This window comes from Chanodichthys erythropterus, chromosome 8, assembly GCF_024489055.1.
Source record: "Chanodichthys erythropterus isolate Z2021 chromosome 8, ASM2448905v1, whole genome shotgun sequence".
NCBI lineage: Eukaryota > Metazoa > Chordata > Actinopteri > Cypriniformes > Xenocyprididae > Chanodichthys > Chanodichthys erythropterus.
This window is the reverse complement of record NC_090228.1, coordinates 31,203,699-31,229,011: the sequence shown is the minus strand read 5'-3', so window position 1 is coordinate 31,229,011 and position 25,313 is coordinate 31,203,699. Positions and strand designations below refer to the sequence as shown.

General features: G+C 38.5%; 1 protein-coding gene across 5 annotated transcripts in view; it reads right to left on the bottom strand.

Annotated features, from left to right (window-relative positions):
• The window catches only part of LOC137024721 (NLR family CARD domain-containing protein 3-like), a 29,747-nt gene extending 5,765 nt beyond the window's left edge, over positions 1 to 23,982 (bottom strand). The window contains exons 1-9 of one of the 5 annotated variants that reach the window (XR_010895741.1): positions 23,915 to 23,982; positions 18,102 to 18,191; positions 17,890 to 18,024; positions 17,686 to 17,736; positions 13,253 to 15,047; positions 12,349 to 12,516; positions 7,762 to 7,935; positions 7,159 to 7,323; positions 2,946 to 2,992 (exon numbers count right to left, since the gene is read on the bottom strand). Coding sequence is in view for 4 of the 5 variants with exons in the window: in XM_067392572.1 (XP_067248673.1) it covers positions 7,677 to 7,935; positions 12,349 to 12,516; positions 13,253 to 15,047; positions 17,686 to 17,736; positions 17,890 to 18,024; positions 18,102 to 18,171 (2,478 nt within the window). In the remaining variant the exon portion in view is untranslated. Of the gene's footprint in view, positions 1 to 2,945; positions 2,993 to 7,158; positions 7,324 to 7,585; positions 7,936 to 12,348; positions 12,517 to 13,252; positions 15,048 to 17,685; positions 17,737 to 17,889; positions 18,025 to 18,101; positions 18,192 to 23,914 lie in introns of those variants that run through there. The other 4 variants (XM_067392568.1, XM_067392569.1, XM_067392571.1 and 1 more) reach the window with 4 other exon arrangements.
• Between the last annotated feature and the right edge of the window lie 1,331 nt (positions 23,983 to 25,313).

The window sequence follows — 25,313 nt, the reverse complement described above, 5'->3', positions numbered from 1 at the left end:
ACGTGCTGATGACTTCCTTGTTCTATGAAGTCCCTCCTTCAGAAATACGTAACGAGTTCTGATTGTGCCAGCGGTTCCTGTGTTGTGATTCGACAGCTCTGAGCGCGCCGTGCCCGGAAAGGTCACACCTCTTACCATAACGTGGAGATGCACGCGCTCAGTGTTACTGTAAACATGTCTTTAATTTTACCCTATCAATTTGAGCCGGAATCAGACCCGGTGATTGGACTGCGGGATGAAAATAACAGCGTTTCGACGACATGGCGACAAACACACTCTACAAACGCAACTCTTGTGTATTCCTGTGGGTGGAGGTTAGTCAAAAAACTGTTTTAGTGACGTCATTAAAGGAGGAAGTAGAGGGATGTAGTCCAAACTGGCCGTTCAATGTAGGCGACTTCTGTTAAATAAAATATCTCGCTTGGCATTGAACTTTGAGCTTTAAAATTTTACAGATTTTATTTATACTCTAACAACAACATTACACACTAACTAAAGTTTGAAACATGGGATCACGAAGAACGGGACCTTTAAAACACCCATGCCTTCCATGGGGCTTAAACCTAGAAGTCTACACTTACCATTCATCCAGAATCGGCGCAGCAATGCCAGCACTCCAATACTATCCACTACCCTTAAAGAAATGGGCCGCTGGAATTCGGCAGCCCACAAATGCTACATCAGACCTAAGATCCAAAGACTTTTGAAAGGACAAGAAGCATCTCTGAATTGAATTATCAGGTGGCACTGGGCATCCGGGTATATTAATTATTAAATTCAGATACAATTATTTCAATTTGATCATTTGCGGAGGTTAGCAACGGCGCGAATGCAGCATTTTACAGTAGCCGAATCCTCAGCTAGTGGAGAGGAGGATCTCTGCTGCTAGATTTGAGTTTGATGCAGGGGACCGGGGACAAATGTTCCGGAGCGGTCACCATCAAAAAACCAGCATACCATACACTGCATTAGATAAAACCAATTACATTCCATAGGCATGTTATTTATGCATATGAGCTCTGGCTCAGTTTCATTCTAGTTTAGGCCACTAGGTCAGATGCACATTTATAGGTAAGCTCAATAGCGTTAAGCCACTCGGCAAAGCAGGCCCAGGCACATATAGATAGTCATACACGTGCCTATAGCTCTACGGAGCAGCAGCAGTACACATATTTTGGCGTTCAGATCTGCTGTGTGGGGGGTATCAGGCCGAAGCTACTCGGCCGCTTTCTTAACTTGGGTAGCACGGACCATGCAGTCCACTGCTTTGAGGGGGTTCTACCATTCTTGCAGCAGCCTTTTCTTTGTTGTTTTATTTGACTAAGCTGAACAAATTTGTATTTGCTCAGCAGTAACAGTAACAGCAGCAGCAGCGTAGCAGATCTTGTTATGCCAAAATCACAGACTGTCCTCCAAAAAAAAAACAACAAACCTATAGGTTGTTTTTTAAGCACCATATTACGACCTATATTTACGTTTTGAAGTCATGCGCCCTCTAGCAGGCGTAAAAATAATGACAGTGTGGTGTTACGTCTGTCGTCATGAAATGACGTATGACTGTCATTACCAATCAAAATGCGTGTTCATTTAAATGCAATGTGTGGACTTTTTACACCACTTGTCCTATTTCCATTTAGCAAAACTCATTTTTATTAATGACTACACCCACCCCACCCCTAAACCTACCCTTAGTGATTTATAGTGCATTTACACTTTATGAGCACATGTGTTCCCTAGAATCGAACCCACGATCACATGATTGCATATTGTTATTGCAATGCTCTACCAGTTGAGCTACGCGAAACCCGAAATATGACGCAGATAAAAGGGAACAATGCATTAAAATGAAAGCAAATGCTTCTATGGGTCATATTTCATGAATTAAAATGAAAGTGTCCTGTTGTCGATAGGGGCGCCACTTTAGTAAACGCTCCTATGAGTCGTATTTCAGGGAAGTGACAAACGACCTATATGGTCGTATTGGTTGGAGAACATGTTGCAAAATCAAGCCATGTATACTTCATACCCCATGCCAATAAATGCTGGTTGAATTTAATCCACTCCGAGAGTTGTCATGACTGAACTGTTATGGCCACTTTGATAATTTGTTTCAATTTTAAATATCCTCAATTTTGGTTCTGAATGAATTTTAAGTTATTTATATCAAACCATGATAATTATTTGTTTATATTCTTTTTGAATAGCTTACTCATAGTACCAGTCAAAAGTTTGGAGACATTACTATTTTTAATGTTTTTGAACGAAGTCTCTTATGCTCATTAAGGCTGCATTTATTTCATAATAAATACAGAAAAAAAATAATATTGTGAAATATTATTACAGTTTTATGGTTTTCTATTTTAATATACTTTAAAATATAATTTTTTCTGTGATCAAAGCTGAATTTTCAGCATCATTACTCCAGTCTTCAGTGTCACATGATCCTTCAGAAATCATTCTAATATGATGATTTATTATCAATGTTGGAAACAGTTGTGCTGCTTAATATTATTTTATAACCTGTGATACTTTTTCAGGATTCTTTGATGAATAAAAAGTTAAAAAATATCAGCATTTATATAAAATAGAAATCTTTTGTAACAATATACACTTCCGTTCAAAAGTTTGGGGTCAGTAATTTTTTTCTTTCTTTTTTCTGAAAGAAATTAATACTTTTATTCAGCACGGATGTGTTAAATTGATAAAAAGTGATAGTGAAGATTTATATTGTTAGAAAAGATTTCTATTTTGAATAAATGCTGTTCTTTTTAACCTTTCATTCTTCAATGAATTCTGAAAAAAGTATCACATTCTAGGACTCTGTGAAACTGGGTGTAAGTGTTATTTTATGTGTTTTTGAGGGAAAGACCTGTTAGTGTTAAATGTTCAGTTATGAAGAGAGAGACAGAATGTGTGTGTGTGTGTGCGTGTGTGTGTAGACGTACATTTGCGTAGGCCTGCTGTAATCCTGATCTCTCCTCCGTGATCCACACTAGAAAACACACACAGTGACACAGTTAATCAGTAGAGATGCACTGATTGCAATTTTCTTGGCCGTTTCCGATTTTTTTGTCAGTGTGATCTGCCAATACTGATTTTTGCAGATTCCGATTTTCTATAAACTATAATTGACAACATATACAAACAAAAATCTACTTTTCTTCAATGCAAAGTTTTATTTTCATTAAAAAAAAAAAAAAAAAAATCAGTAATAAAATATAAACAGCTCAAATAAATGCAATAGAATAAAGAGAGCTATGAAAGTAAGTTTTACAGGTTAACTGGGTTTTTATTCAGGTAAGAAATACTACAGAAATTAAAGTAATCAAATTACTTCCTTAATTTCTGTCTTCTGTCTTTATTGTAAATATTAATACAGTTCAATTCTAACTACTTTTTTGTAGTATTACGTGTGTATATTAGCGTTTGGACCCGGAAGCGCTGCCGCGTGACGTCAGATTTAACAACTGAATAGAATAGCACAAGACGCGTCACTCGTATTGTTTTGAATGGGAGAAAGTAAAACACGCAATATGGCGGAATAAGTCCCTCCTTCTAAATAAGAGCCAATCGCTGACTGGTAAAGTCATCGCGTCACTGCAGGGGCCGTTAGAAGCACCGGTTTCTATAGAAACAGTCAGACGCGCGCCTCCGAAATGAGGCACAAGAGACGCGCATTTAGATGTGCGCATGCGCATTAGCTTGATACAGCCTAAAAAATACAGGTTTTTTGTCATGATTCCAGCGCTTGGGAGAAAAATTATGAGACAGTTGTTGTCAGATTTCATTGGTGATTTCAAATATGAAATTTAATCGAAAGCTTGACAAACAGCTTTGGAGAATTTGATGTTTCCCCATTCAAAGAGATAAGAGCTGCATGATGCCCGAGAGGCATTTCAAAGATGGCCGCCAAGTGAAATGACTTGTCTTAAAGGGACTTTGGTCATGAGCTGAAATTGATTTGCTTTGTCTTTTGTTCTTTGATTAACATAAGATAGCAGCAGGAATATTGGACTGCTGTCACTTTAAGAGTTTATGAACGGTGTTCAACGGACCCAATACTGTTACACACAACATGGGCTCACTTTCCTAGCTATTTAACGATTCAAAACTGACTGTGTTTATCTGAATACTAATGCACCGTGAAAACCAGGGAGCATTGATGCTCACCATGCTCCCTTAACGTAAGTTCTGAAGCGCGAAACTTAAATCACGTGAGCCAACTCACTACACATAATGATGCACGATAGATGTTTTTAAAAAATACAAACCATTATTTTATTATATTTCAGCATAAACATGCATCACTAGAAAGGTAATGAACATAATTTAGCTAACATTTATAATTTATTTACGGCTTAAATGTTGCACGTATATGTAACAAGCAAAGAATTTATCATAATGTACTTTAAATAACATACCAAGTAATGTCAGAAAGATATCAGCTCTGCTTTTGTTCATAAATACCAGTATTAATTAGGGATGGGCGATATATCGCATGCGATTATCACGTGCATTTCGTCAAATGGAGTGGCATTTAATAGACAGAGCCGTAGATCACTGACAAGCCATGCAATATCACGTTCATTATCGCAGATGAATCGCCTTCGATAATGAACGCGATATTGCGTGGCTTGTCAGTGAACTACGGCTCTGTCTATTAAATGCCGCTCCATTTGAAAGCAGGTGATGGCGATTTAGCGGTAATCAGGGAACCGACTTTACTGACAAAATGCACGTGATAATCGCATGCGATATATCGCCCATCCCTTGTATTAATGTTGTACAATGAGGACGTTGTCACGTCACCGGAAATAGAGTCATAAGTGTCCCAATGTGTAGTGAACCAGCGTCCTTTACTGTCCTTACCAGTGCCCGAATTCGTGTACACGATATACTGATTCACGAGCTCGGGAGCAAGGAAGCTGATTGAGACACACCCAAAGTGTCTTAGAAATTTAAAATACTTTTTTTTTTTTAACATCACTTTGAAGCAAAAACTCTAGACTAAAATATACAGTTCCCAAGTCTTGTGAAACAATATTTTGTATGTTTTGAGGCCTTATTTCAGTGACTTATTTTTTCTTTTTTCAAAAACCATGCATATACATAATTCTCTCAAAAATATTAACATGTACATACATGTTGCTCACATATTACTCTAGCCTAGTTTGTGCTGAATACAGTGTAATGAGACTTTTGTCATTAATATGTTCATAAGCAACTGAAAAAACACAAATATCAGGGCATGTCAAAACTTCTCCAGGTCCCCAAAAATCCTCAGACTCCAGGGAGTTAACGCTTTTTGGACGTATGTCACATGCAAATGACTGTCGCACTGAAAGTGTCATGATCACCGTCTGTTCTTGGACTCTAATTCCCATAATCCTCCCTGCCGGTCACATGCACACATTCCACACCAATCACCAATTGCCACACACACCTGTAGATCATCACCTGGACTATAAAAGACTCACACACACCACCTCATTGCGAAGTCTTGTTTCACCTAGTGTACAATTCCGAGCATTATTATCCTGTCTGCCTGTTTGTTACTGATCCTGTCTGTCACCTGTTTACGATTCTCTGCTGCCTGCCTTTGGACTGTTTGTTGTTATCTGGACTGTGAACGATATCTGCCTGCCTCGATCCACTGCCTGTATCTTGACCACGATTCTCCCTGTCCTTTGCTGTTCCTGTTTAACCCTGCCTGTACGACCACGCTCACCTTTAATAAAGCTTTGCACTTGGATCCCTGCCTGAGTCCAGCTTCATTACAGAAAACTTGTTATTTTACTTTATAAAGTTTTAAATAAGGATATTTGTCTTACACAAACTCATCGATTCGCTTCAGGAGGCCTTTATTAACCCCCAGAGCCACGTGGAAGTACATTTTATGATTGATGGATGCACTTTTTTGGATTTCAAAAACTCCAATCACTTCCATTATAAAGCTTGGACGAGCCAGGATAATTTTAATATAACTCTGATTGTGTTTGGCTGAAAGAACAAAGTCATATACACCTAGAAAGGCTTGAGGGTGAATAAATGATGGGATAATTTTTGTTTTTGGGCGAACTATCCCATGTTATGAAGCAACAAGAACACTTTTTGTGTGCCAAAACAAAAAATAACAACTTAATTCAACAATTTTGTCATTTCCCTGTTAGTTTCCTATGCTGTTTACATTGTATAGACAGTGCAGGCTTCTGTGTACTACGGGTGAACTAACCCTTTAACTGTTTAAAGAAACTGCATATGTGCACATGTACCACCCCTTCTCGTCAGGTTGTATCTGTAGAAAGAGTGAGAGTGACTGAAAGTGCAAGGTGGATTACATGTGTGGAAGTGTGTGTCAATGAACAGATGAAATTTACCTGTTGAAGTTCATGATAAATATCTAAGTGTTTATCATAACGATGCAACATTATTATTGTGCAAAAGGCCATGTTCAAGTTAAACTTATAGTATTATAATAGTTGTACTGTGCTCTGTTTGAGTATTGCATCTGCAGAGTCGGTGGAGTTTAATCGGAAGTCTCACGAGATTGGCAAAAATAGGGCAAGATCAGATACACAGCAATGGAGGAAAAGAAGGAAGAAATCTGGTGTGTGTGTGTTATTGTAAATAAACAGGTGAAGGTGGATTAAGGCCATCCAGTTATAGATCGACCATAGAGCACTCAGATCGTGAGCAGTTTGGCATTTTCAAATGTGATAGACGGCCTGATGTTGTGTGATCGCTCCAGAGATTGGTGGAATTTTATGGTGAATACCATCGCATGCATCATTGCAGACTGTAAGTGTTCGTTTCATTTTTCAGTTTAATAATCATTGTCTTGATACACTGTTAGATGCATCAATAAGATAATTCTTCAGTTGTAAAAGATCAACTGCTATATTATGAATTTATCACATTTGCGATGTCTCACAAGTTCACTCACGTGAAACGATAATGACGCAGCACTTTGTTGTACAAATCATATCAGAAAACTATTTGAGTTTTATTTTATTGTAGAACCACGTTTATCCAGCTGATCTCGCTCTGCACATATCACACACACCCTTCACGCACACAAAGCTACAGGCCTCACTGTTAATATCACATCACATTAAGCCTCTCAGGACCAAATAAGGATACATACTGACATGTAACCACCTGTTCAAGTTCCAATGTGATGGCATCGCATCTGAGGATCGATGTTTGAGGATATCTGCACCCTCCTTGCATTAAGTGGACTATTCTGGAACACTTGGGACTTGCAAAGACTGAGTACTCTTATTTCCACAACTTCATTGCCGGATCTCAACATCATCATTGTATCTTTCGAGTTAAAGCACATTGTTATATTTTTTGGTTATTTAGCACATGCTTATGCTGTTTTATTTGAGACATATTTACATTTTGTTTACATTGTGAGCAAATAATTCATTCTTTCATTTGACCGATCAATACATTGAGTAAATCTGATCCATGACTCTGGCGTCTTTTCTTCCACTTCTAGTCACTGGATATTAATTGGGTAAATAGTCTTCTAAGGTGATTTAGAACTGTAATAGTAATCAGTGCATACTACAGCCTTCAATACAATATGTCATTATGCCCATTATAGTGTTAGAGCCATGCATTTGAATATGTCTTGCGTTGATATTCTGTATTACTCTTCATGGATAATGTTATATTCTGTTATATTCTATTCTCAGTAAGAACTTTTGTAAATGTATGAAAGAAATAAAGTCAAACTCTTCCTGCTCAACATACTTGAGTTTATCCAGTGTGTAGTTTTGATGGTTAAGTTTATTAGTGAGAAGCTTGATTCCTGAATCTCCTGGGTGATTGTAGCTCAGATCCAGCTCTCTCAGGTGTGAGGGGTTTGAACTCAGAGCTGAAGACACATAACCACAGCCTTCCTCTGTCACCATACAGCCAGACAACCTACAAAGACACAGCAACAGTCCACATGACATTAGTTTCACAATCAGACATTACTATCACACACTGACCTGTGCAGTTTGTATGCTGTTATTTTCTGTTGATTCAGTAATAAAATTAACAAAAGTGTCTGTGGAAATCTACCAGAGTAAAAGTATTCATTTACTTTTCTAAATGTAGTTAAGTCGTCAGACACATTTATACTTATTTGCATTATAAAAATTATTTGAACATTTATACCTCTTTCAGCTATTCATTACATATTTATTTTTAACTGTAAAAAACTTAAATAGTCACTAATTTCCAGTGACTACTTGTCACAGATGATCCTCCTGTTCTCCACACCTGCACTCACTTCTCTCGTCATCTCCCCATCATCACGGATCACCTGCACCTGGACTCTATTATCAGCACTCCCTTTATATTGCACTCACTCCCTTCACTCATTGTCCGTTCTCTGTTTTGTTAATGTGTATGTCTGGCGTTCCTTACCTTTGTTTATTAAAAAGCATCTATTATTGTGGAAATCCGTATCTGCCTCATCTCTGCACCAGCATACCGTAACAGAAGAACGGACCTTTAAACGACTGGATTTTCCACAAGAAAGAGAATGGATACTTTCCTCTGCTCCCTGGCTCCAGCTTCTCCCATGCCTCTAACTTCCTTGACGGCCGGCGATCGCCTCATCGGGCTCCTACAGGTTGGTCGTTCGCTGGAGAGGTATGTGGAGGAGTTCGTTGAGCTTGCTTTTCTGACTAACTGGCCGGACGCTAATTTGATCGCCCTGTTTCTGGATGGACTGGATGACGACACTATCCGTTTAGATGAACCTGATTATTGTTTCTCCTTAAGCGAAACTATCAATTTAATTTTGTATTTGAATAATTCCAAATTCCTGGTAGAAAGGGTTCAGGATAAGTGTTTGTCTCCAGTCCCTCCAGAAACACGGTTGGCCAGGCCAGTAAGTCAACCTCCGTCTTCCTCCGCATACCCCTCCAGTGAACTCCCTTCCGATTCTACGCTGGACCCACACTCCTCCGCCGGGTCCAGAAGGCGGAGGAAGAGAAGAAAGACCAAGCCCTCTCCAGTTTTTGCTGAGCTCTCTCCACTTTCCCCCGAGCTCTCTCCAATCTCCACCGAGCCCTCTCCAGTCTCTGCCGAGCCCGCTCCCGTTCCTACAGGAATTTTAATTGTGTTTGAGGGGATGGACTGGCCCTCTGCTCCAGCCGCAGAGCTATTATCTCCAGTCTCAGCCGCCAAGCAAGTTTCTCCAGTCTCCGCCGAGCAAGTTTCTCCAGTCTCCGCCGAGCCAGTAGCTCCAGCCCTCTCCGAGCCAGTAGCTCCAGCCCTCTCCGAGACAGCCGTTCCAGTGGCTGGCAACGAGCCAACCGCTCCAGTAGCTGCCAACAAACCCTCAGCTCCAGCCGCCGCCGAGCCAGCCACTCCAGCCGCCGCCGAGCCCGCCGCTCCAGCCGCCGCCGAGCCAGCCGCTCCAGCCGCTCCAGCCTGTCACGAGCCCGATCCAGCTTCAGACTATGAACTTTGTGTTTCCCCGCTGTTCTCCAGCCCTAAGACTGTTTTCCCTCCCTGCCTCCCTCTCCCGCCTCCTCCCATTTGTGTCCACACTGCACCTCCACCTCAAGCCACCTCACCCAGATCTCCACCTCGGCCCTCTGGTCGATTACCTCCACCTTGGCTCCAACCTCCCTCATCTCCACCATGGCCCATCAGTCCACCAGTCTCACCAGTCTCCACCCTGCCTCCGGTCACACATTGGTCCCTCGTCAGCCTGCCCTCACCTCTGGACTGCACTCCTCCATCTTCGCTCCGTCCCTCAGTCTCAGTTGGCCTCCTCACTCCCTCCTGTGTTCCCTTTGTTGTGTGTCGTCTGGTTTATACTGCGGCCTTCTGGAGCCCCGCTTGCGCTTCGGTCGGCGGAGCCGCTGGTTCCACCATCTCCCGCCAGACCTTCTGTGCCACCTGGTCTCGACGGTGTTGCGGCGTCGCCGGAAGCACCTGACCCTCCATGGCAGCCCGCTGCACCTGACCCGCCATGGTTGCCCTCGGTCCCTGACCCGCCATGGTTGCCCTCGGTCCCTGACCCGCCATGGCTGCCCTCGGCCCCTGACCCTCCATGGCTGCCCTCGGCCCCTGACCCTTCATGGCTGCCCTCGGCCCCTGACCCTCCATGGCTGCCCTCGGCCCCTGACCCTCCATGGCTGCCCTCGGCCCCTGACCCTCCATGGCTGCCCTCGGCCCCTGACCCTCCAAGGCTGCCCTCGGCCCCTGACCCGCCATGGTTCTTGGACTCGCCCTGGAGACCTCCACTCCAGTCTACTCCTCCCCCTGCACCGGCATGAGGTATCCAGGGCGCCCACCCCCCTCCCGGTTGTTCCATCTACGGCGCGAGGACGCGCCTACCGGGAGAGGGGGGGGGGTAATGTCACAGATCCCTTGTCTCCCTGGACTACATTTCCCATGATCCTCCTGTTCTCCACACCTGCACTCACTTCCCTCGTCATCTCCCCATCATCACGGATCACCTGCACCTGGACTCTATTATCAGCACTCCCTTTATATTGCACTCACTCCCTTCACTCATTGTCCGTTCTCTGTTTTGTTAATGTGTATGTCTGCCGTTCCTTAGCTTTGTTTATTAAAAAGCATCTATTATTGTGGAAATCCGTATCTGCCTCATCTCTGCACCAGCATACCGTAACACTACTCTACTTTTTTTTTTTTTAAATGTCATTGTTTTGAATTGAAATATATGTGATTCATGTAATTTGTAATTGAATATGATGAAATGATTTCAGCGTATTAACCCTCTGGGGTCTGAGGATTTTTGGGGCCCTGGAGAAGTTTTGACATGCCCTGACATTTGTGCTTTTTTCAGTTGTTCATAAACATATAAATGACAAAAGTGTCATTACACTGTATTCAGCACAAACTAGGCTACAATAATATGTGAGGAACATGTATGTACATGTTTGTGTTTTTGAAGGAATAACATTTATGCGTGGTTATTGAAAAAAAAAAAACTTAAGTCACTGAAATAAAGACAAAAAATAAATATTAAATCTGTGTTCACAAGACTTCTGGGTATTGGAGGTTGTAGACTAGAGTTTTTGCTTCAAAATTATGTAAAAATTATCCTTCCTACTCCTTCATATAAAACAATAGAGAGATTTAAATTTTGTAAGACAGTTTTTGTCAAGAAACACAGTATGCATGGAGGCGTGAATCATCATGAATAATGGGTGATTCTCACCTGAGAAGACAAAATAATCACATAATAATGACCTGAAATGACTTGCATAATAATGAGCTCTTTCAGTCAGGTAGGCTATGTGAAAAAACCTGTGAGACAGGCTATGTGAGACAATGATCATGTCTCAAGCTCATCATGGTGTATATCAAACATACAGAAAAAACAGCAATACTGTGAAATATTATAACAATTTAAAATAATGGTATTCTATTATATACTTTAAAATATAATGTATTTCTGTGATGCAAAGTGTCTGAACAATTATGCTACCTCTATGGCATTTCATATAGGCTTTTAGCTTAAAAGCATGCACATTTTGAGAAATATTGATAGATTCTCATATGTTTATGTCAATTTTATATACAGAGGAGTAATATTTATTCAATATTTATTGTCATCACTATGAACGCTGGATACTGTGTTTTCAATGCAGCCGGAGGGCGCTCTGTGCACATTTAGTCCACCAATTAATCTAAAGAAGAACAACCATGTGACTCTCCAGGAACTAACAGAGGCCAGAGATCGCCATAACATCCAGATAAACACTTTTCAAAACAATAAATACACGATTGAGACGATGTATGCATGTATTGACTGAATTTGTGTCTGAATAGCGCTGGCTCCGTGGGCATGGCCACATTAGCGGATAATGAGCTGCATCACAGGCGTCTGACATGTCTCTTTTCATACAGATTACATAAAAACAGAATTTTTGTTTTCGATTTGACTTACACGATTTAAAATTGACATTTCAACGTTTCTTTAGACACAAGTCTAATTTTTTTGTCATTAGTATTCACTAAGTTACAGTTCATTTTCTGAGAACTATCAGATTGGAGTTCGTTCAGAGGGAGACGAGAGATTACGCATCATGTTAGTTTTCTTTATTTTGCAAATAGCACAACATTTTGTTTTTACTCTGAGTGTACACAAATAAAAGAAGATATTCCACAGATTAAAATGGTGTATAACTCTTAATTTTATGTGCAACATTGACATTGAGTATTTTGAGTCTCTTTCACACTGGTAAGAAAAAAAACGTGGTGGTCACGCCGGTGTGACCGCCGACCCGAGGGAGTTAAGCATACAAATAAGAGTGAATGTGTGCATATTTTATTGTGATAGATTATTGTAAAAAAATTTACCTCAGTATCTCCAGCTGACAGTTTGGACTCTTCAGTCCATTAGAGAGCAGCCTCACTCCCGAATCCTGCAGGTCATTGTTACTCAGGTCCAGCTCTCTCAGGGCAGAGTTTTGTAGAGCTGAAGATAAACTCTCACAACACTGAGCAGTGAGATTGCAGCTCTGTAGCCTGTGTAGAGAACAAAACAAACAGCAATATTAATGCTTATTAGGTAGTTTACAATCTAGAGCATAGATAACTTGGAAAACCCTTTCACAATGTCCTAACCAGACGCTTTTCCATGTTAATTTTTGTCCTAAACAGCTGTGACATGCGACGATTCTATTTTAGAAACGGATTATCAAAGCAATGATAATATACTGATAATGATAATATACTGTTTATGTGCTTTATTTAATGCTAAAAGCGTCAATGTGAGTTTGAATATCATTCTGAGCCTATTTCATTGTGTCTGCTGTGCTCTTGCCGAGAGAGCCCGCCCACACTCTCTTCTGATTGGCTGTGGTTTTTGATTGATTTTATTGCTTCTCATTGTTGTGTCGCGTCTAGTGTTGACAGTCAAATTGCTTGTCGTTGGAATCTTATCGCATCTGGTCTGGTTAGGACACGGTGTTTGACTGTAGTGATGTAAGCAAACTAAAACAAATTTCTCTTTGTAAAACATCAAACCATTATTTTCAGTTTCTTTAATTTATGATACCTTTAAGAATAATAAAATTGGTAAAACTCAGGTTTAACTTGTCTGATGGTGGAGACACCTTGGTATTTAATACTATCACACACATTGATACATTTACATTTATTCATTTTTCTGAGCAGTCTAGGCCAACAAGTCATCCATGGAAAAAGGCCCAATTACAAAAGACCAACATTGTATATAAATGAATGTAAAGAAGACTCTTACAGTGCTCTTCTGGTGTTTTTGATCACTGGCAGCAGTCTCATCAGTGCTTCATCAGATCTTCTGTATTTCTGCAGTTCAAACATTTCTTGAGTCTCTTCTGACATCAGGAGCACAAACACCAGAGCAGACCACTGAGCAGAGGAGAGATTCTGTGCTGAAAGATTTCCTGAGCTCAGATTCTTCTGGATTTCCTTCACAAAGTCATCTTTCAACTCGCCCAGACAGTGAAAGAGATTGATGGTCCTTTCCACTGATTTCTCCTTCTCTATTGTTTGTTTGATATAGTCAACAGTGTCTTCAACGTTCTCTGCTTTCAGTTTCAGTTTTGGCAGTAGTTCCTTCAGGTCACTCTGATTGGATTCCAGTGAGAGACCCAGAAGAAACCGTAGGAAAAGGTCCAGGTGTCCGTTCTCGCTTTGTACAGCCTTGTTGACTGCAGCCTTATGAAGTTTGAACAGTGGCTTTTTGGAGAAATTCCATTTCAGTTTTTCTCTCCAGGATTCAAGAAATGGGTTTGTTTTCTTTTTTTTGCTAATCAAAAACACATAAAGAGCAGCAAGGAATTCCTGGATGCTGAGATGTATGAAGCTGTAAACGTTTCTTGCTGAAATAGCCTTTTCCTCCTGAAAGATCTGAGTGCATAACCCAGAGAATATCGTCTCTTCGTTGACATCTAGTCCACATTCCTCAAGATCTTCTTTGTAGAAAATCAGGTTTCCTTTCTCCAGCTGTTGAAAGGCCAGTTTCCCAAGCTTCAGAATAACCTGATCAAAAGACATGGCATTGGCTTTAGGTTCAGGATCATAACTGTATTTTGCCTCCATCTGTTGCTGCTGAGTAAGTAAGAAGTTTGTGTACATCCCTGTGAGAGTTGTGGGAGTTTTTTCATCACTCTTTTGAGCCAGTAGAGGCTTAAGAACAGTGAGAGAGATCCAGCAGAAAATGGGGATGTGGCACATGATGTACAGGCTCCTGGATTTCCTTACATGATGGATGATGTTTCCAGCAACCTCAGTACTGCTGTTTCTGTTAAAGTATTGCTCTTTCTGCTTATTGTTAAATCCACGCACTTCAGTCATCTGATCAATGTAGTTTCGGGGTATCAGACTGGCTGCTGCTGGTCTGGATGTGATCCAGATGAGAGCAGAGGGAACCAGATGTTTCTTGATCAGGCTTGTAATCATTTTACTCACTGTTGTTTCTTTGTGAACATCTGTAAATCTGTCATCCTGCTTAAAGCTCAAAGGGAAGCGACATTCATCCAGCCCATCAAAGATGAACAAGATTTTACCATCACCTTCAGGAAGACAGGGCAGTTCTTTAGGATCATTAAAGAAGTATTTGTGAAGCAGTCCCATTAGACTGAAATTATTTCTGATCAAATTTAGCTGACGGAACGGAAGAGGAAAAATTAAGGCAATATCCTGATTTTCTTTTCCTTCAGCCCAGTCAAGGATTAATTTATTGACGGACACTGTTTTTCCTATTCCTGCGATGCCCATTGTCAGCACTTTTCTGTTTCGTCGACCATTATTGACTTTAAAAATATTTTTGCACCGGATCGGTGTGTCCTTGGCATCAAATCGTTTGAATTCGATCTGTCTCACCTCATGCTCACTCACTATTCCTCCAGTCTCATTCTCCACCACATATAGATCAGTGTAAATATCATTTAGGTATTTCTGATGACCCGTCTGTGAATTACCAACCAATATTCGCTCACACTCCTGTTTTAATTTGTCCTTCAGTCTTCGGCTGGTCGCTGTGTAATCATGATGAGCAGCTTTACTGTCCTCTGCAGAAAAAAATGCAAAAAAGTTATCAGATTTTCAATAAATAATAAAATCTGTATGTAAATTCTAATTTAGCCTGTGATTCCCATTAGAAAAATAACCGCCACACGTGTGGTAACTTGAAAAGTGTGTTTCTACTATATTCAAATTAATCACTCTCATACTGTAACAGTGTTTAAATGCAGTTTTACACAGATTATGCTTAAGTTTACTACATTTGTGGTCATGGAAATGCCTTAACTTATGTCAACTCACATACACACCTTGTGGGGTGAGCAATCAAAATCTTACATCATATCATATTTCATGTACAGAAAATGATTATTAATTATAATCAACATGCACATTATTGGTTAATACCTTATAATTAGTATACAGTAATAAAGTACTTACAAATAATTTCCAAACTATTAGTTTACAGTTCATTCATAGTTAATATATTGTAGCCTCTACATTGTTAATTTATTAATAGGCTTTATACAAATAGTGAGTTCTCCATTCATTGTCACTATAATTAACCAAATTATTATTGTTTAATTAGCTTATATGTAAAGAGTTAGATAATGTTTATCTATGCTTTGTTAACTACTTATTAACCATAAATGATTAACACTTTAAATTAGGTCATGGAAAATTATAAAGGTGCTGGTCATATAATTAGAATATCGGGAAAAAGTTCATTTTTTTATTGTAAATTATTTTTAAAAATTAAACTTTCATATATTCTAGATTCCCTACATGTAAAGTAAAACATTTCAAAAGTTTTTTTTTTTTTTTAATTTTGATGATTAGAGCGTACAGCTCATGAAAGTCCAAAATCCAGTATCTCAAAATATTAGAATATTTCCTAAGATCAATCAAAAAATGGATTTTCAAAACAGAAAAGTTTAAGTTCTTTAAAGTATGTTCATTTGTACACTCAATACTTGGTCGGCAGCACATATTACAGCAAATGACTTGCTCCTAGCACAAATTACAGCATCAGTGAAGTGTGGCATGGAAGTGATCAGCCTGTGGCACTGCTGAGGCACTATTGAGCCTTCAGATCATCTGTATATTGTTGGATCGACTGTTTCTCATCTTTCTCTTGAAAATATCCCATAGATTCAGGGGTCAGGCATGTTGGCTGGCCAATAAAACACAGTAATATCATGGTCAGCAAACCACTTGGAAGTGGTTTTTGCACTGTGGGCAGGTGCTTAAGTCCTGCTGGAAAAGGAAATCAGCATCTCCATAAAGCTTGTCAGCAGATGGAAGCATAAAGTGCTCCAAAATCTCCTGGAAGATGGCTGCATTGACTTTGCACTTGATAAAACACAATGGACCAACACCAGCAGATGTCACACCCCCCCCAAATCATTACTAACTTCAGAAACTTCCCTCTAGACTTCAAGCAGCTTGGATTCTGTGCCTCTCCAGTCTTCCTTCAGACTCTGGGACCATGATTTCAACATGAAATGCAAAATTTACTTTTATCTGAAAAGAGGACTTTCGACCACTGTTCACTGTCCAGTTCTTTTTCTCCTTAGCCCAGGTAAGATGCTTCTGACGTTGTTTCTGTTTCAGAAGTGGCTTGGTAGTCCTTTTTTCTGAAGATGTCTGAGTGTGGTGACTCTTGATGCGCTGACTCCGGCTTCATTTGACTCATTGTGAAGCTCTTCCAAGTGTTTGAATCGGCTTTACTTGACAGTATTCTCAAGCTTGTGGTCATCCCTGTTGCTTGTGCACCTTTGCCTACCCAATTTCTTCCTTCTAGTCAACTTTGCATTTAATATGCTTTGATACATCTCTCTGTAAACAGCCACCACATTCAGTAATGACCATCTGTGACTTACTCTCTTTGTGGAGGGTGTCAATGATTGTCTCCTGGACCATTGCCATGTCAGCAGTCTTCCCCATTAGTGTGGTTTCAAAGAACAAGAGATACCCGGAATTTATACTGTAGGGATGGTCATTTAATGAAACTCAAATGTAAATATTCTAATATTTTGAGATACTGGATTTTGGACTTTCATTAGCTGTACGCTCTAATCAACAAATTAAAAAAAAAAACTTTTGAAATGTTTTACTTTACATGTAGGGAATCTAGTATAAATGAAAGTTTCATTTTTTTTAAATAATTTACAATAAAAAAATGAACTTTTTCACAATATTCTAATTATATGACCAGCACCTGTATATATCATATATTTTTACTTATTATATTAATATTAGAGTTAGTATAGGGTGATAGAATATACAGATTGTACAGTATAAAAAACATGCCTAGGCAGAGTCACCATAAATATTTATATATTAACAATGCAGAGACTACAATATATAAACTATGAATAAATTAACTAAACTAATTATAAACTAAACTAACTAACTTTATTATAAACTAATTGTTTGTAATAATTTGTAAGTACTTGCTTAAGTAATGTATACTTCAACACTGCTTGTGAGCTGTATAACATTATGTCCCTGCTCAAACATTCCACATCCTGATAAACACTGTTTGAACATGTTCAGTTGATGAAAACCAACACCAGCCACTGTCAACAGGGGGAAAACACAATGATCCAACCAGACCCAACGAATGTGTCTGTTGGTGTCGGTCAGGATCTGTCAGTGCAGTGTGAGGAAACACGACTGTTGTACCTTGATCTACTGTGTCCTTCTCTGGCTCTCTCTCTGAGGCTTTTTGTGACACTGTGTGGAGAAAGAAAAGGAGAGAAGTAAAAAATTGAAGGCAAAATATACAGATAAACTGAAGAAAAGACTAAAACATGATTGCCCATTAGCAATACTGCCATAAAACAAACTTCATTAGTTGTGTCTCAGTAAGCACTTTTATATTGATACCATTTCCTGCAGAGTTGTAGATGTTCACTGGGCCTGTGAAGGTGTTTCCAGTGAGTAAAGGAGCATTTACAGTTGCTCCTGTTTCAGCATTCACATCAACACCGACTCCACAGTGAGTGCTGCTGCTCATCTGGACTAGAATAGAGAGAGATTAATGACATTTCTTAAATGACAAATGTAATATTTTACACTGATATTCTTTCCTTTATTACCTTCCTTGTGTTTCAGCTTTTCTTCCTCCTGCTCATCTGGTGTGTCATACTGCGGTTCAGCGGAAGCCATCGTCCTTCACTGACTCACTGCTGTTGGACACGAAGAAAAAGGTCCACTTTTACCAGGCACTTTCAAAAAATAAAGGTACTATTTGAAAATTTATGAATTAATTAATTAATATTTTTTAAAATAGTCAGTGAAAGCAGGTGTTGAACCTTTTGAAAATGTTGACTACTTGTACAGGTCAAACTAAATATTTAGCTGAAGTATTATTTATACACACAACTCCATTTTTCTTCTAGACCAGGTGACAATTCTCCATTTTCCAAGTTAAATATATCATAATATTATATGTTATTGGCTTTCTGGCAATCTTCAGGACTCAGACACACTCTCATAGTTTAAGTCTTGAATATAGACTCATGTCTTTAGCCTGGCATACACCTAACTTATGTCTTAACCTTGTAGTTATGCTGCTTTAGTCAGGACTGAATCACACTGTAACTCTACACTGTAAAACATAAATCTCACTCCACTAACATCATCTGTTTGTCTTCAGCCTCTAGATTCTGCTCCTGCTCCAGTCTCGTATCCCACCATCATCATGTGTCAATTCATGACAAACTACAATGTACATCAGACAGACACAAACATAAACAATAAATGTTCACTAAACTGTAGCATCTGGACCAATCAGACCCACAATTATTCATTATATTTAAAGGTGCCCTAGATTCAAAAATTGAATTTACCTTGGCATAGTTGAATAACAAGAGTTCAGTACATGGAAATGACATACAGTGAGTCTCAAACTCCATTGTTTCTTCCTTCTTATATAAATCTCATTTGTTTAAACGACCTCCGAAGAACAGGCGAATCTCAACATAACACCGACTGTTACGTAACAGTCGGGATCATTAATATGTACACCCCCAATATTTGCATAATGCCAGCCCATGATGTTCCCAACATTATAAAAGGAATTAGACAAGGGCAGCCAGTAAACGTCTGGAGCTGCACACAGCTGAATCATCAGACTAGGTAAGCAAGAACAACAGCGAAAAATGGCAGATGGAGCAATAATAACTGACATAATCCATGATAGCATGATATTTTTACTGATATTTGTGAATTGTCTTTCTAAATGTTTCGTTAGCATTTTGCTAATGTACTGTTAAATGAGGTTAAAGTTACCATCGTTTCTTACTGTATTCACGGAGACAAGACTGTCGTTATTTTCATTATTAAACACTTGCAGTCTGTATAATTCATAAACACAACTTCATTCTTTATAAATCTCTCCAACAGTGTAGCAATAGCAGTTAGCCACGGAGGACAGCCTCAAATTCACTCAGAATAAAACTTTTAACATCCAAATAAATACTTTACTCACATAATTCGAAGCATGCATGCAGCATGCATGACGAACATCTTGTAAAGATCCATTTGAGGGTTATATTAGCTGTGTGAACTTTGTAAATGCGCTGTAATATAGTCGACAGCTCGTGTGGCAGCAAGCTCGCGTCTTAAAGGGGCGGCGCCGAGTGTAAATCAGTGCATAGTTAATGGTGCCCCAAAATAGGCAGTTAAAAAAATTCATTTAAAAAAATCTATGGGGTATTTTGAGCTGAAACTTCACAGACACATTCAGGAGACACCTTAGACTTATATTACATCTTGTGAAAGAACGTTCTTGGGCACCTTTAATGAATTATCCAGAAACTCACTCTATCAAAGTTCTATGAACCCATCCCCCTAAACTGCAACTAGCATCCCAAACGTAGCTAACACACAGGCAGAACTAGCTGTCCTGTTACAAAACACAGGAAAACTGATAAGAACTTTTACGATCAGAAAGCATTTTGCAGAGACTAGTGACTCTGACTTCATTCTTTCTGAGACAAATGAAACCTTTTAATCCTATGTATTCTCTATATAACCACTTGGGAAATGTATAAACATGTATCCAATTTTCCCATCTCATGACTTTCCTTTTATAGGCTTTATTCTATGTATTAATTCTCTCTTTTGAACTATTTTGGTATTAATGTTCCAGAGTTGCAAATGTATAGTTAACTGAAATCACATGGGTAGCATGTTTGGTATCTACGGATTCCAACTTTCATTTCCTATTTGGTAATTTATGTTACATGTTACTAACTCTGTGACACATTAGTATTATAAGAATCTAGAAGGTTCTTCTCTCATTCATCCAATCCAGTGTCTTATGCTAATATCTTGCTACAGAACAAAGACTTGTAAAACTTCCCTCTAAAAGGGAAACTCCTTATTGGCTCAGACACCTTAAGAGGGTGTGACATCTTCACCCTTTAAAATCACTGATCACAAGATCAAGCTTCTCTTCTCTTTTACTGACAAATGCTGATGTCAAGATGATGCTGTAGGCCTACTAGAAGCTTCTAAGGAACCCCAAGCTTGTGCCAGGCTTCGGCTTAGACCTTCCATTCACCAAAGATCCTCTGAATCCAACTGATTCTCTTTTGTCAAGACAAAATCAGCAAAGATTCAATGGGAGCCTCCACAAATTGCAGTTTTACTTTAAATGGGCGAGACATTCAAGTATCAAACTTAGTCTCATTAACTGATACATTGAGTATCCTTACCCCTTTTAAAGAAGGGCGTGTTAGAACTAAACTGATGGTTTGCTCAAGGCTGTTGATCTGCTGAATGTCAAACAATGCTGTAACATCTTGCTTCCTGTACTTTGCTTCAGCTCTCTCTTTCCCTTGGTAAACTGTATGCATGATTGTGTGTGAATGTTAGAGTAGTTAAGAAAGTCTTGTTCATGTCACACATAAAGTTGTCTGTGTTTCATGCTCATATACTGGAGTCCATATTCATGCAGATCCTGACTACAGGCTCTTAGTAGTACTGTACAATAAGATTATTATTTCCCATAACCTGGAAATGAACATTTCTTAGAATTAATAAACAATTAACACTGTGTGTTCATTGGACAACACATTAATCGATTGTAATATTATTTTTATTACATTAAGTTAATTTTATAAACTGATCCAAATATTTATAATTAATTATAACTAGTTATGATTAATTATTAATGTTTCTTTTGAGCTAATTTGCTACAACACATTAGATGATTGTTATATTAATTCTGCCACATCAGTTGGTTTTTATTCTTTTTTAATGAATCACAATTAATTATATTTCCTTTTGACGTAATTGCTACATATTAATTAGAAGCACCACAACTACTAAATTGTTTTGTCTGTCACATGCGAAATACTGAATAGACAGTAGGAAGTTTAAAGTACAAAGTATTGAAAATCAAAATGTGTAAATAATGCTCTGTAAAAACTTTACTTTAACTTTACTTGGTCCCGTCCTATTTTAAGCATGCCTTGGTGCAAAAAACAAAGTCGTGACCCTTCAGTGTTAAATAATTATAGACCAATCTCAGAATTTTTTGACTAAAATAATGGGGAATGTGGTTTTTAATCACCTTTCTACATTTTTAAATGAAAACAAAATGTTTGATACATTTCAGTCTGGTTTAAAGTCTCTGCGTTGCACTGAAACTGTCCTTCTTAAAGTATTAACTAATTACTAACTATGACTTTTGCTTCAATAAACTCCAAATTACTGCTTAGTTAGTTATATATGCTTAGTTAGTTATGCTTTTTTATATAGTTAGTATCGCATTTTATATTGAACAGATATAATTTTTACTCACATATAAACATTAATCAGTGAACATAAAGAGAAACTCTAAACCTGAATGAGAACAAACCTCTTGTGGAAGCACAAATGTGCTGCGAAACACAGGAATGAACCTCATTGGTTCTTGCACGCATCAAGCAAACATGCCTGAGTTTCCATTTACCACAACTGATGTGTGAGTTGATGAATGTTTACATGTGAATATAAGCCTAAATTCGATCTGTTCATCATATAAAGTGATTGTATTTCTTCAAGAAAATTTAGACTAAACCACTTGATTCATATGAAAGAGTTTTACAATCTCTTTATTAACTTTTTGAAGCTTCAGTGTTTCAGTTGCTTAGCTGTCTATGGAGGGACAGAAAGCTCTCGGATTCATCAAAAAGATGCATGCTAATAATCAACTAGTCAGTAGTGAGAACTGGACCCTAAACTAAAGTGTCACTGATATTTTTGCATTTGCTTTCAAAAAAATTCTAAATATTTTTTTTTCTTTCTTCTCTCAACCAAACCGCTGTGACAGTTGATGGCACTTATGGGACAGCAGAAATGCAGCCGTTACCACATTAAAGGTGGGGTATGTAGATTTTCACAAACACTGTTTGGATGTGAGTTGGGCCAACACCAATAACAAAGTGTAACTAATCAGCATAAGGGGGGTGTATGACGGACGAGGAGAGAGAACGAGTAAGAGATTTGAGAAAGAAAAGCGTTATGAATCAGTGCTTCGGAGCGTTATGAATCAGCGGTTCGGGGCACCAAAGTCATGTGATTTCAGCAGTTTGGCGGTTTGACACGCGATCCGAATCATGATTCGACACAAAAGATTCATTTATGCTCCGAAGCTTGCTGAAGCAGTGTTTTGAAATCGGCCATCACTATATAAGTCGTTATTTTGTTTTTTTGGCACACCAAAAATATTCTCGTGGCTTTATAATATTAATATTGAACCACTGTACTCACATGAACTGATTTAAATGTGTTTTTAGTACATTAATGGATCTTGAGAGAGGAAATGTCATTGCTGGCTATGCAGGCCTCACTGAGGATTTAAAAAAATATATCTTAATTTGGAACGTGGTGTGTAATTTGGTGTGGAACGACATGAGGGTGAGTAATTAATGACAGAATTTTCATTTTTGGGTGAACTAACCCTTTAACATTTGCCAATAATATAACTTTTGTTGTTGTTAAAAAGCAAATAACCAAGCCCAGTCCAGGTGAGAAAAAGTAACACAAAAGTAATGTAATGCATAAAAATTAAAATACATAAAAAACATAAAATAAAATAAAATATAGCTCCAAAAACATCAACAATTAAAAGCCATAGAAAATAAGTATTTTAAGTGAGATTTACACATCTCAGTGGAGGAAACAGATCTGTTATCAGACAGAAGGGAGAGCTCAGCCTCAAACCAGAGAGAGTCACACACACACACACACACACACACACACACACACACACACACACACACACACACACACACACACACACACACAGGTTTGTTTGGCTATCTTAGAGAGGACTCTCCATAGGCGTAATGTTTTTTATACTGAAATACAAACTATATATTCTATCCCCCTACACTACCTCTACTCCTAAACCTACCCGTCACAGGAAACTGTTTGCATTTTTACATTTTTAATAAAACATTGGTTAGTATGTTTTTAAATCTATTTTAAATATGAGAACTCATGAAATGTCCTCATAAAACACGTTTATGTCGTAATACCAGTGTAATACCCATGTCATTATACAAATTTGTGTCCTGATATGTCACAAAAACACATGCTCACACACACACACACACACACACACACACACACACACACACACACACACACACACACACAGTCCAGAAAACAGGTTTATGTCTCAGAGAAGATGTTTCAGGGTTAGTTTACTTCAGATGAACATTAAGCTTCAGAGGTTTTCAGTGAAAGCACAGATTATGTGTCAGTTAATTATAAATCATTATTATTCAACACTACTTTTCCCATCTCACATTTCACAGATCTGCATTCAAAAGTGAAAATATTGTATGTATTTATGAACTTTATCTATATTTGAAAATACATGAAAACAGCTAAAGAAAGATGAAACACTCACCTCAAACAATATTTGTAGACATTTCTTTCTTCTCTTCTGAACTGTCGTGTTGAACAGCATCTCTGAAATTTCTTCCTGGAGGAAGTGAAACTGCTTTTAAAGTGTCGGTGACAGTCAGACGTCAGCAAACACACCAACTCTTATCTGTTTTTTATTCAGAAATTTGTGTTCTCAGTACACTGAACTGAACTTTTTGGAAGCACTTCTTTCAAGTTTGTTAAAACTTGTTTTGAACATTACAGTTTTTTATACAATCACTAGTATAGTTTCTCAATACTTTATCAAAACTCTTGACACAGTGATCAGAACTTCATCTATGTGAGCTGAAGTGTGGATCATTAATCAATGATTTGGACAAAATGCATTCAATGACAAAATCTTTGAAATTACGTGAATTATTTTCTCATTTAAACACAAACATCAGCAAAACTCTAAACAAAACTTAAGTTCAAATCAATAAAATAATACAAAACTGAGTAAGACTTCAATTTGCTACATTTCTACAGTAATACCATATTGAAATATATTCTAAATGTAAAAAATGAAATGCTATTGTAAGAAATGACGGGCGTCTGGTTGAGGAACGAATACTCCTCGAGCAGACAAAGGACGTTTCTGGAAATTAACATCTGATCCCTCAATTGTAAAATTGGCATCCGACCCGAGATGAAATCACACTGAGTGAATCACCTTTAATTGACATTTCTGTCCCTTCACCCCATGTTAATTTAAACTTGAAATTGTAAGGAAAAAATTGTATTCATTATTGTTAAATAAAGAATGAAAATCTATCAGATGAGATGAGGTTTGATTTGAGATCAAAATGAATGAATACTATTGGTTGTGGGCACATAGTGCAACCTGGAAGGAACAAGGATGCTGATTGGCCATTGGATGTCCACATGTCACATAGAACCAGGTATGCTTGTTTGATTATCAGTGTGCAGAGGATCTCTGCTGGCAGTGAATGTGCCTCTTCTACCCAAGTTGGTGCTAATACTGGTTATAAAACCAAAGGATTACCAAAGAAGGGTTGCTAAAGCATGCATGGATATAGCCACTGAGTTTGGAAGAAACCACATGCTGAGTTTGTTCAAAGACTCTTCCCCCATCTCTTCTCTCCACAAGCTGAAACCATCTGAACTTCACCAAAGAATCTATATGGTTTAATGTGAACAATTATCACACAACACTGTACATGTTTGGCATCATTAATGTCTCAGAGCGACTGGTACAAAGCTCTACTTCCCACAGAAGTACATCAGAAGAGTTTAGAGATATTTAGCTTTATGGGGGCAGAGAGCCATTTGCATGAAAGAGCAGTTGGTAGATGAATTGCCCTCCACAGAAAGGTGTAAATTACTCAGTCTGGGACAATGTTCCCTCTAATTTTTTCTCG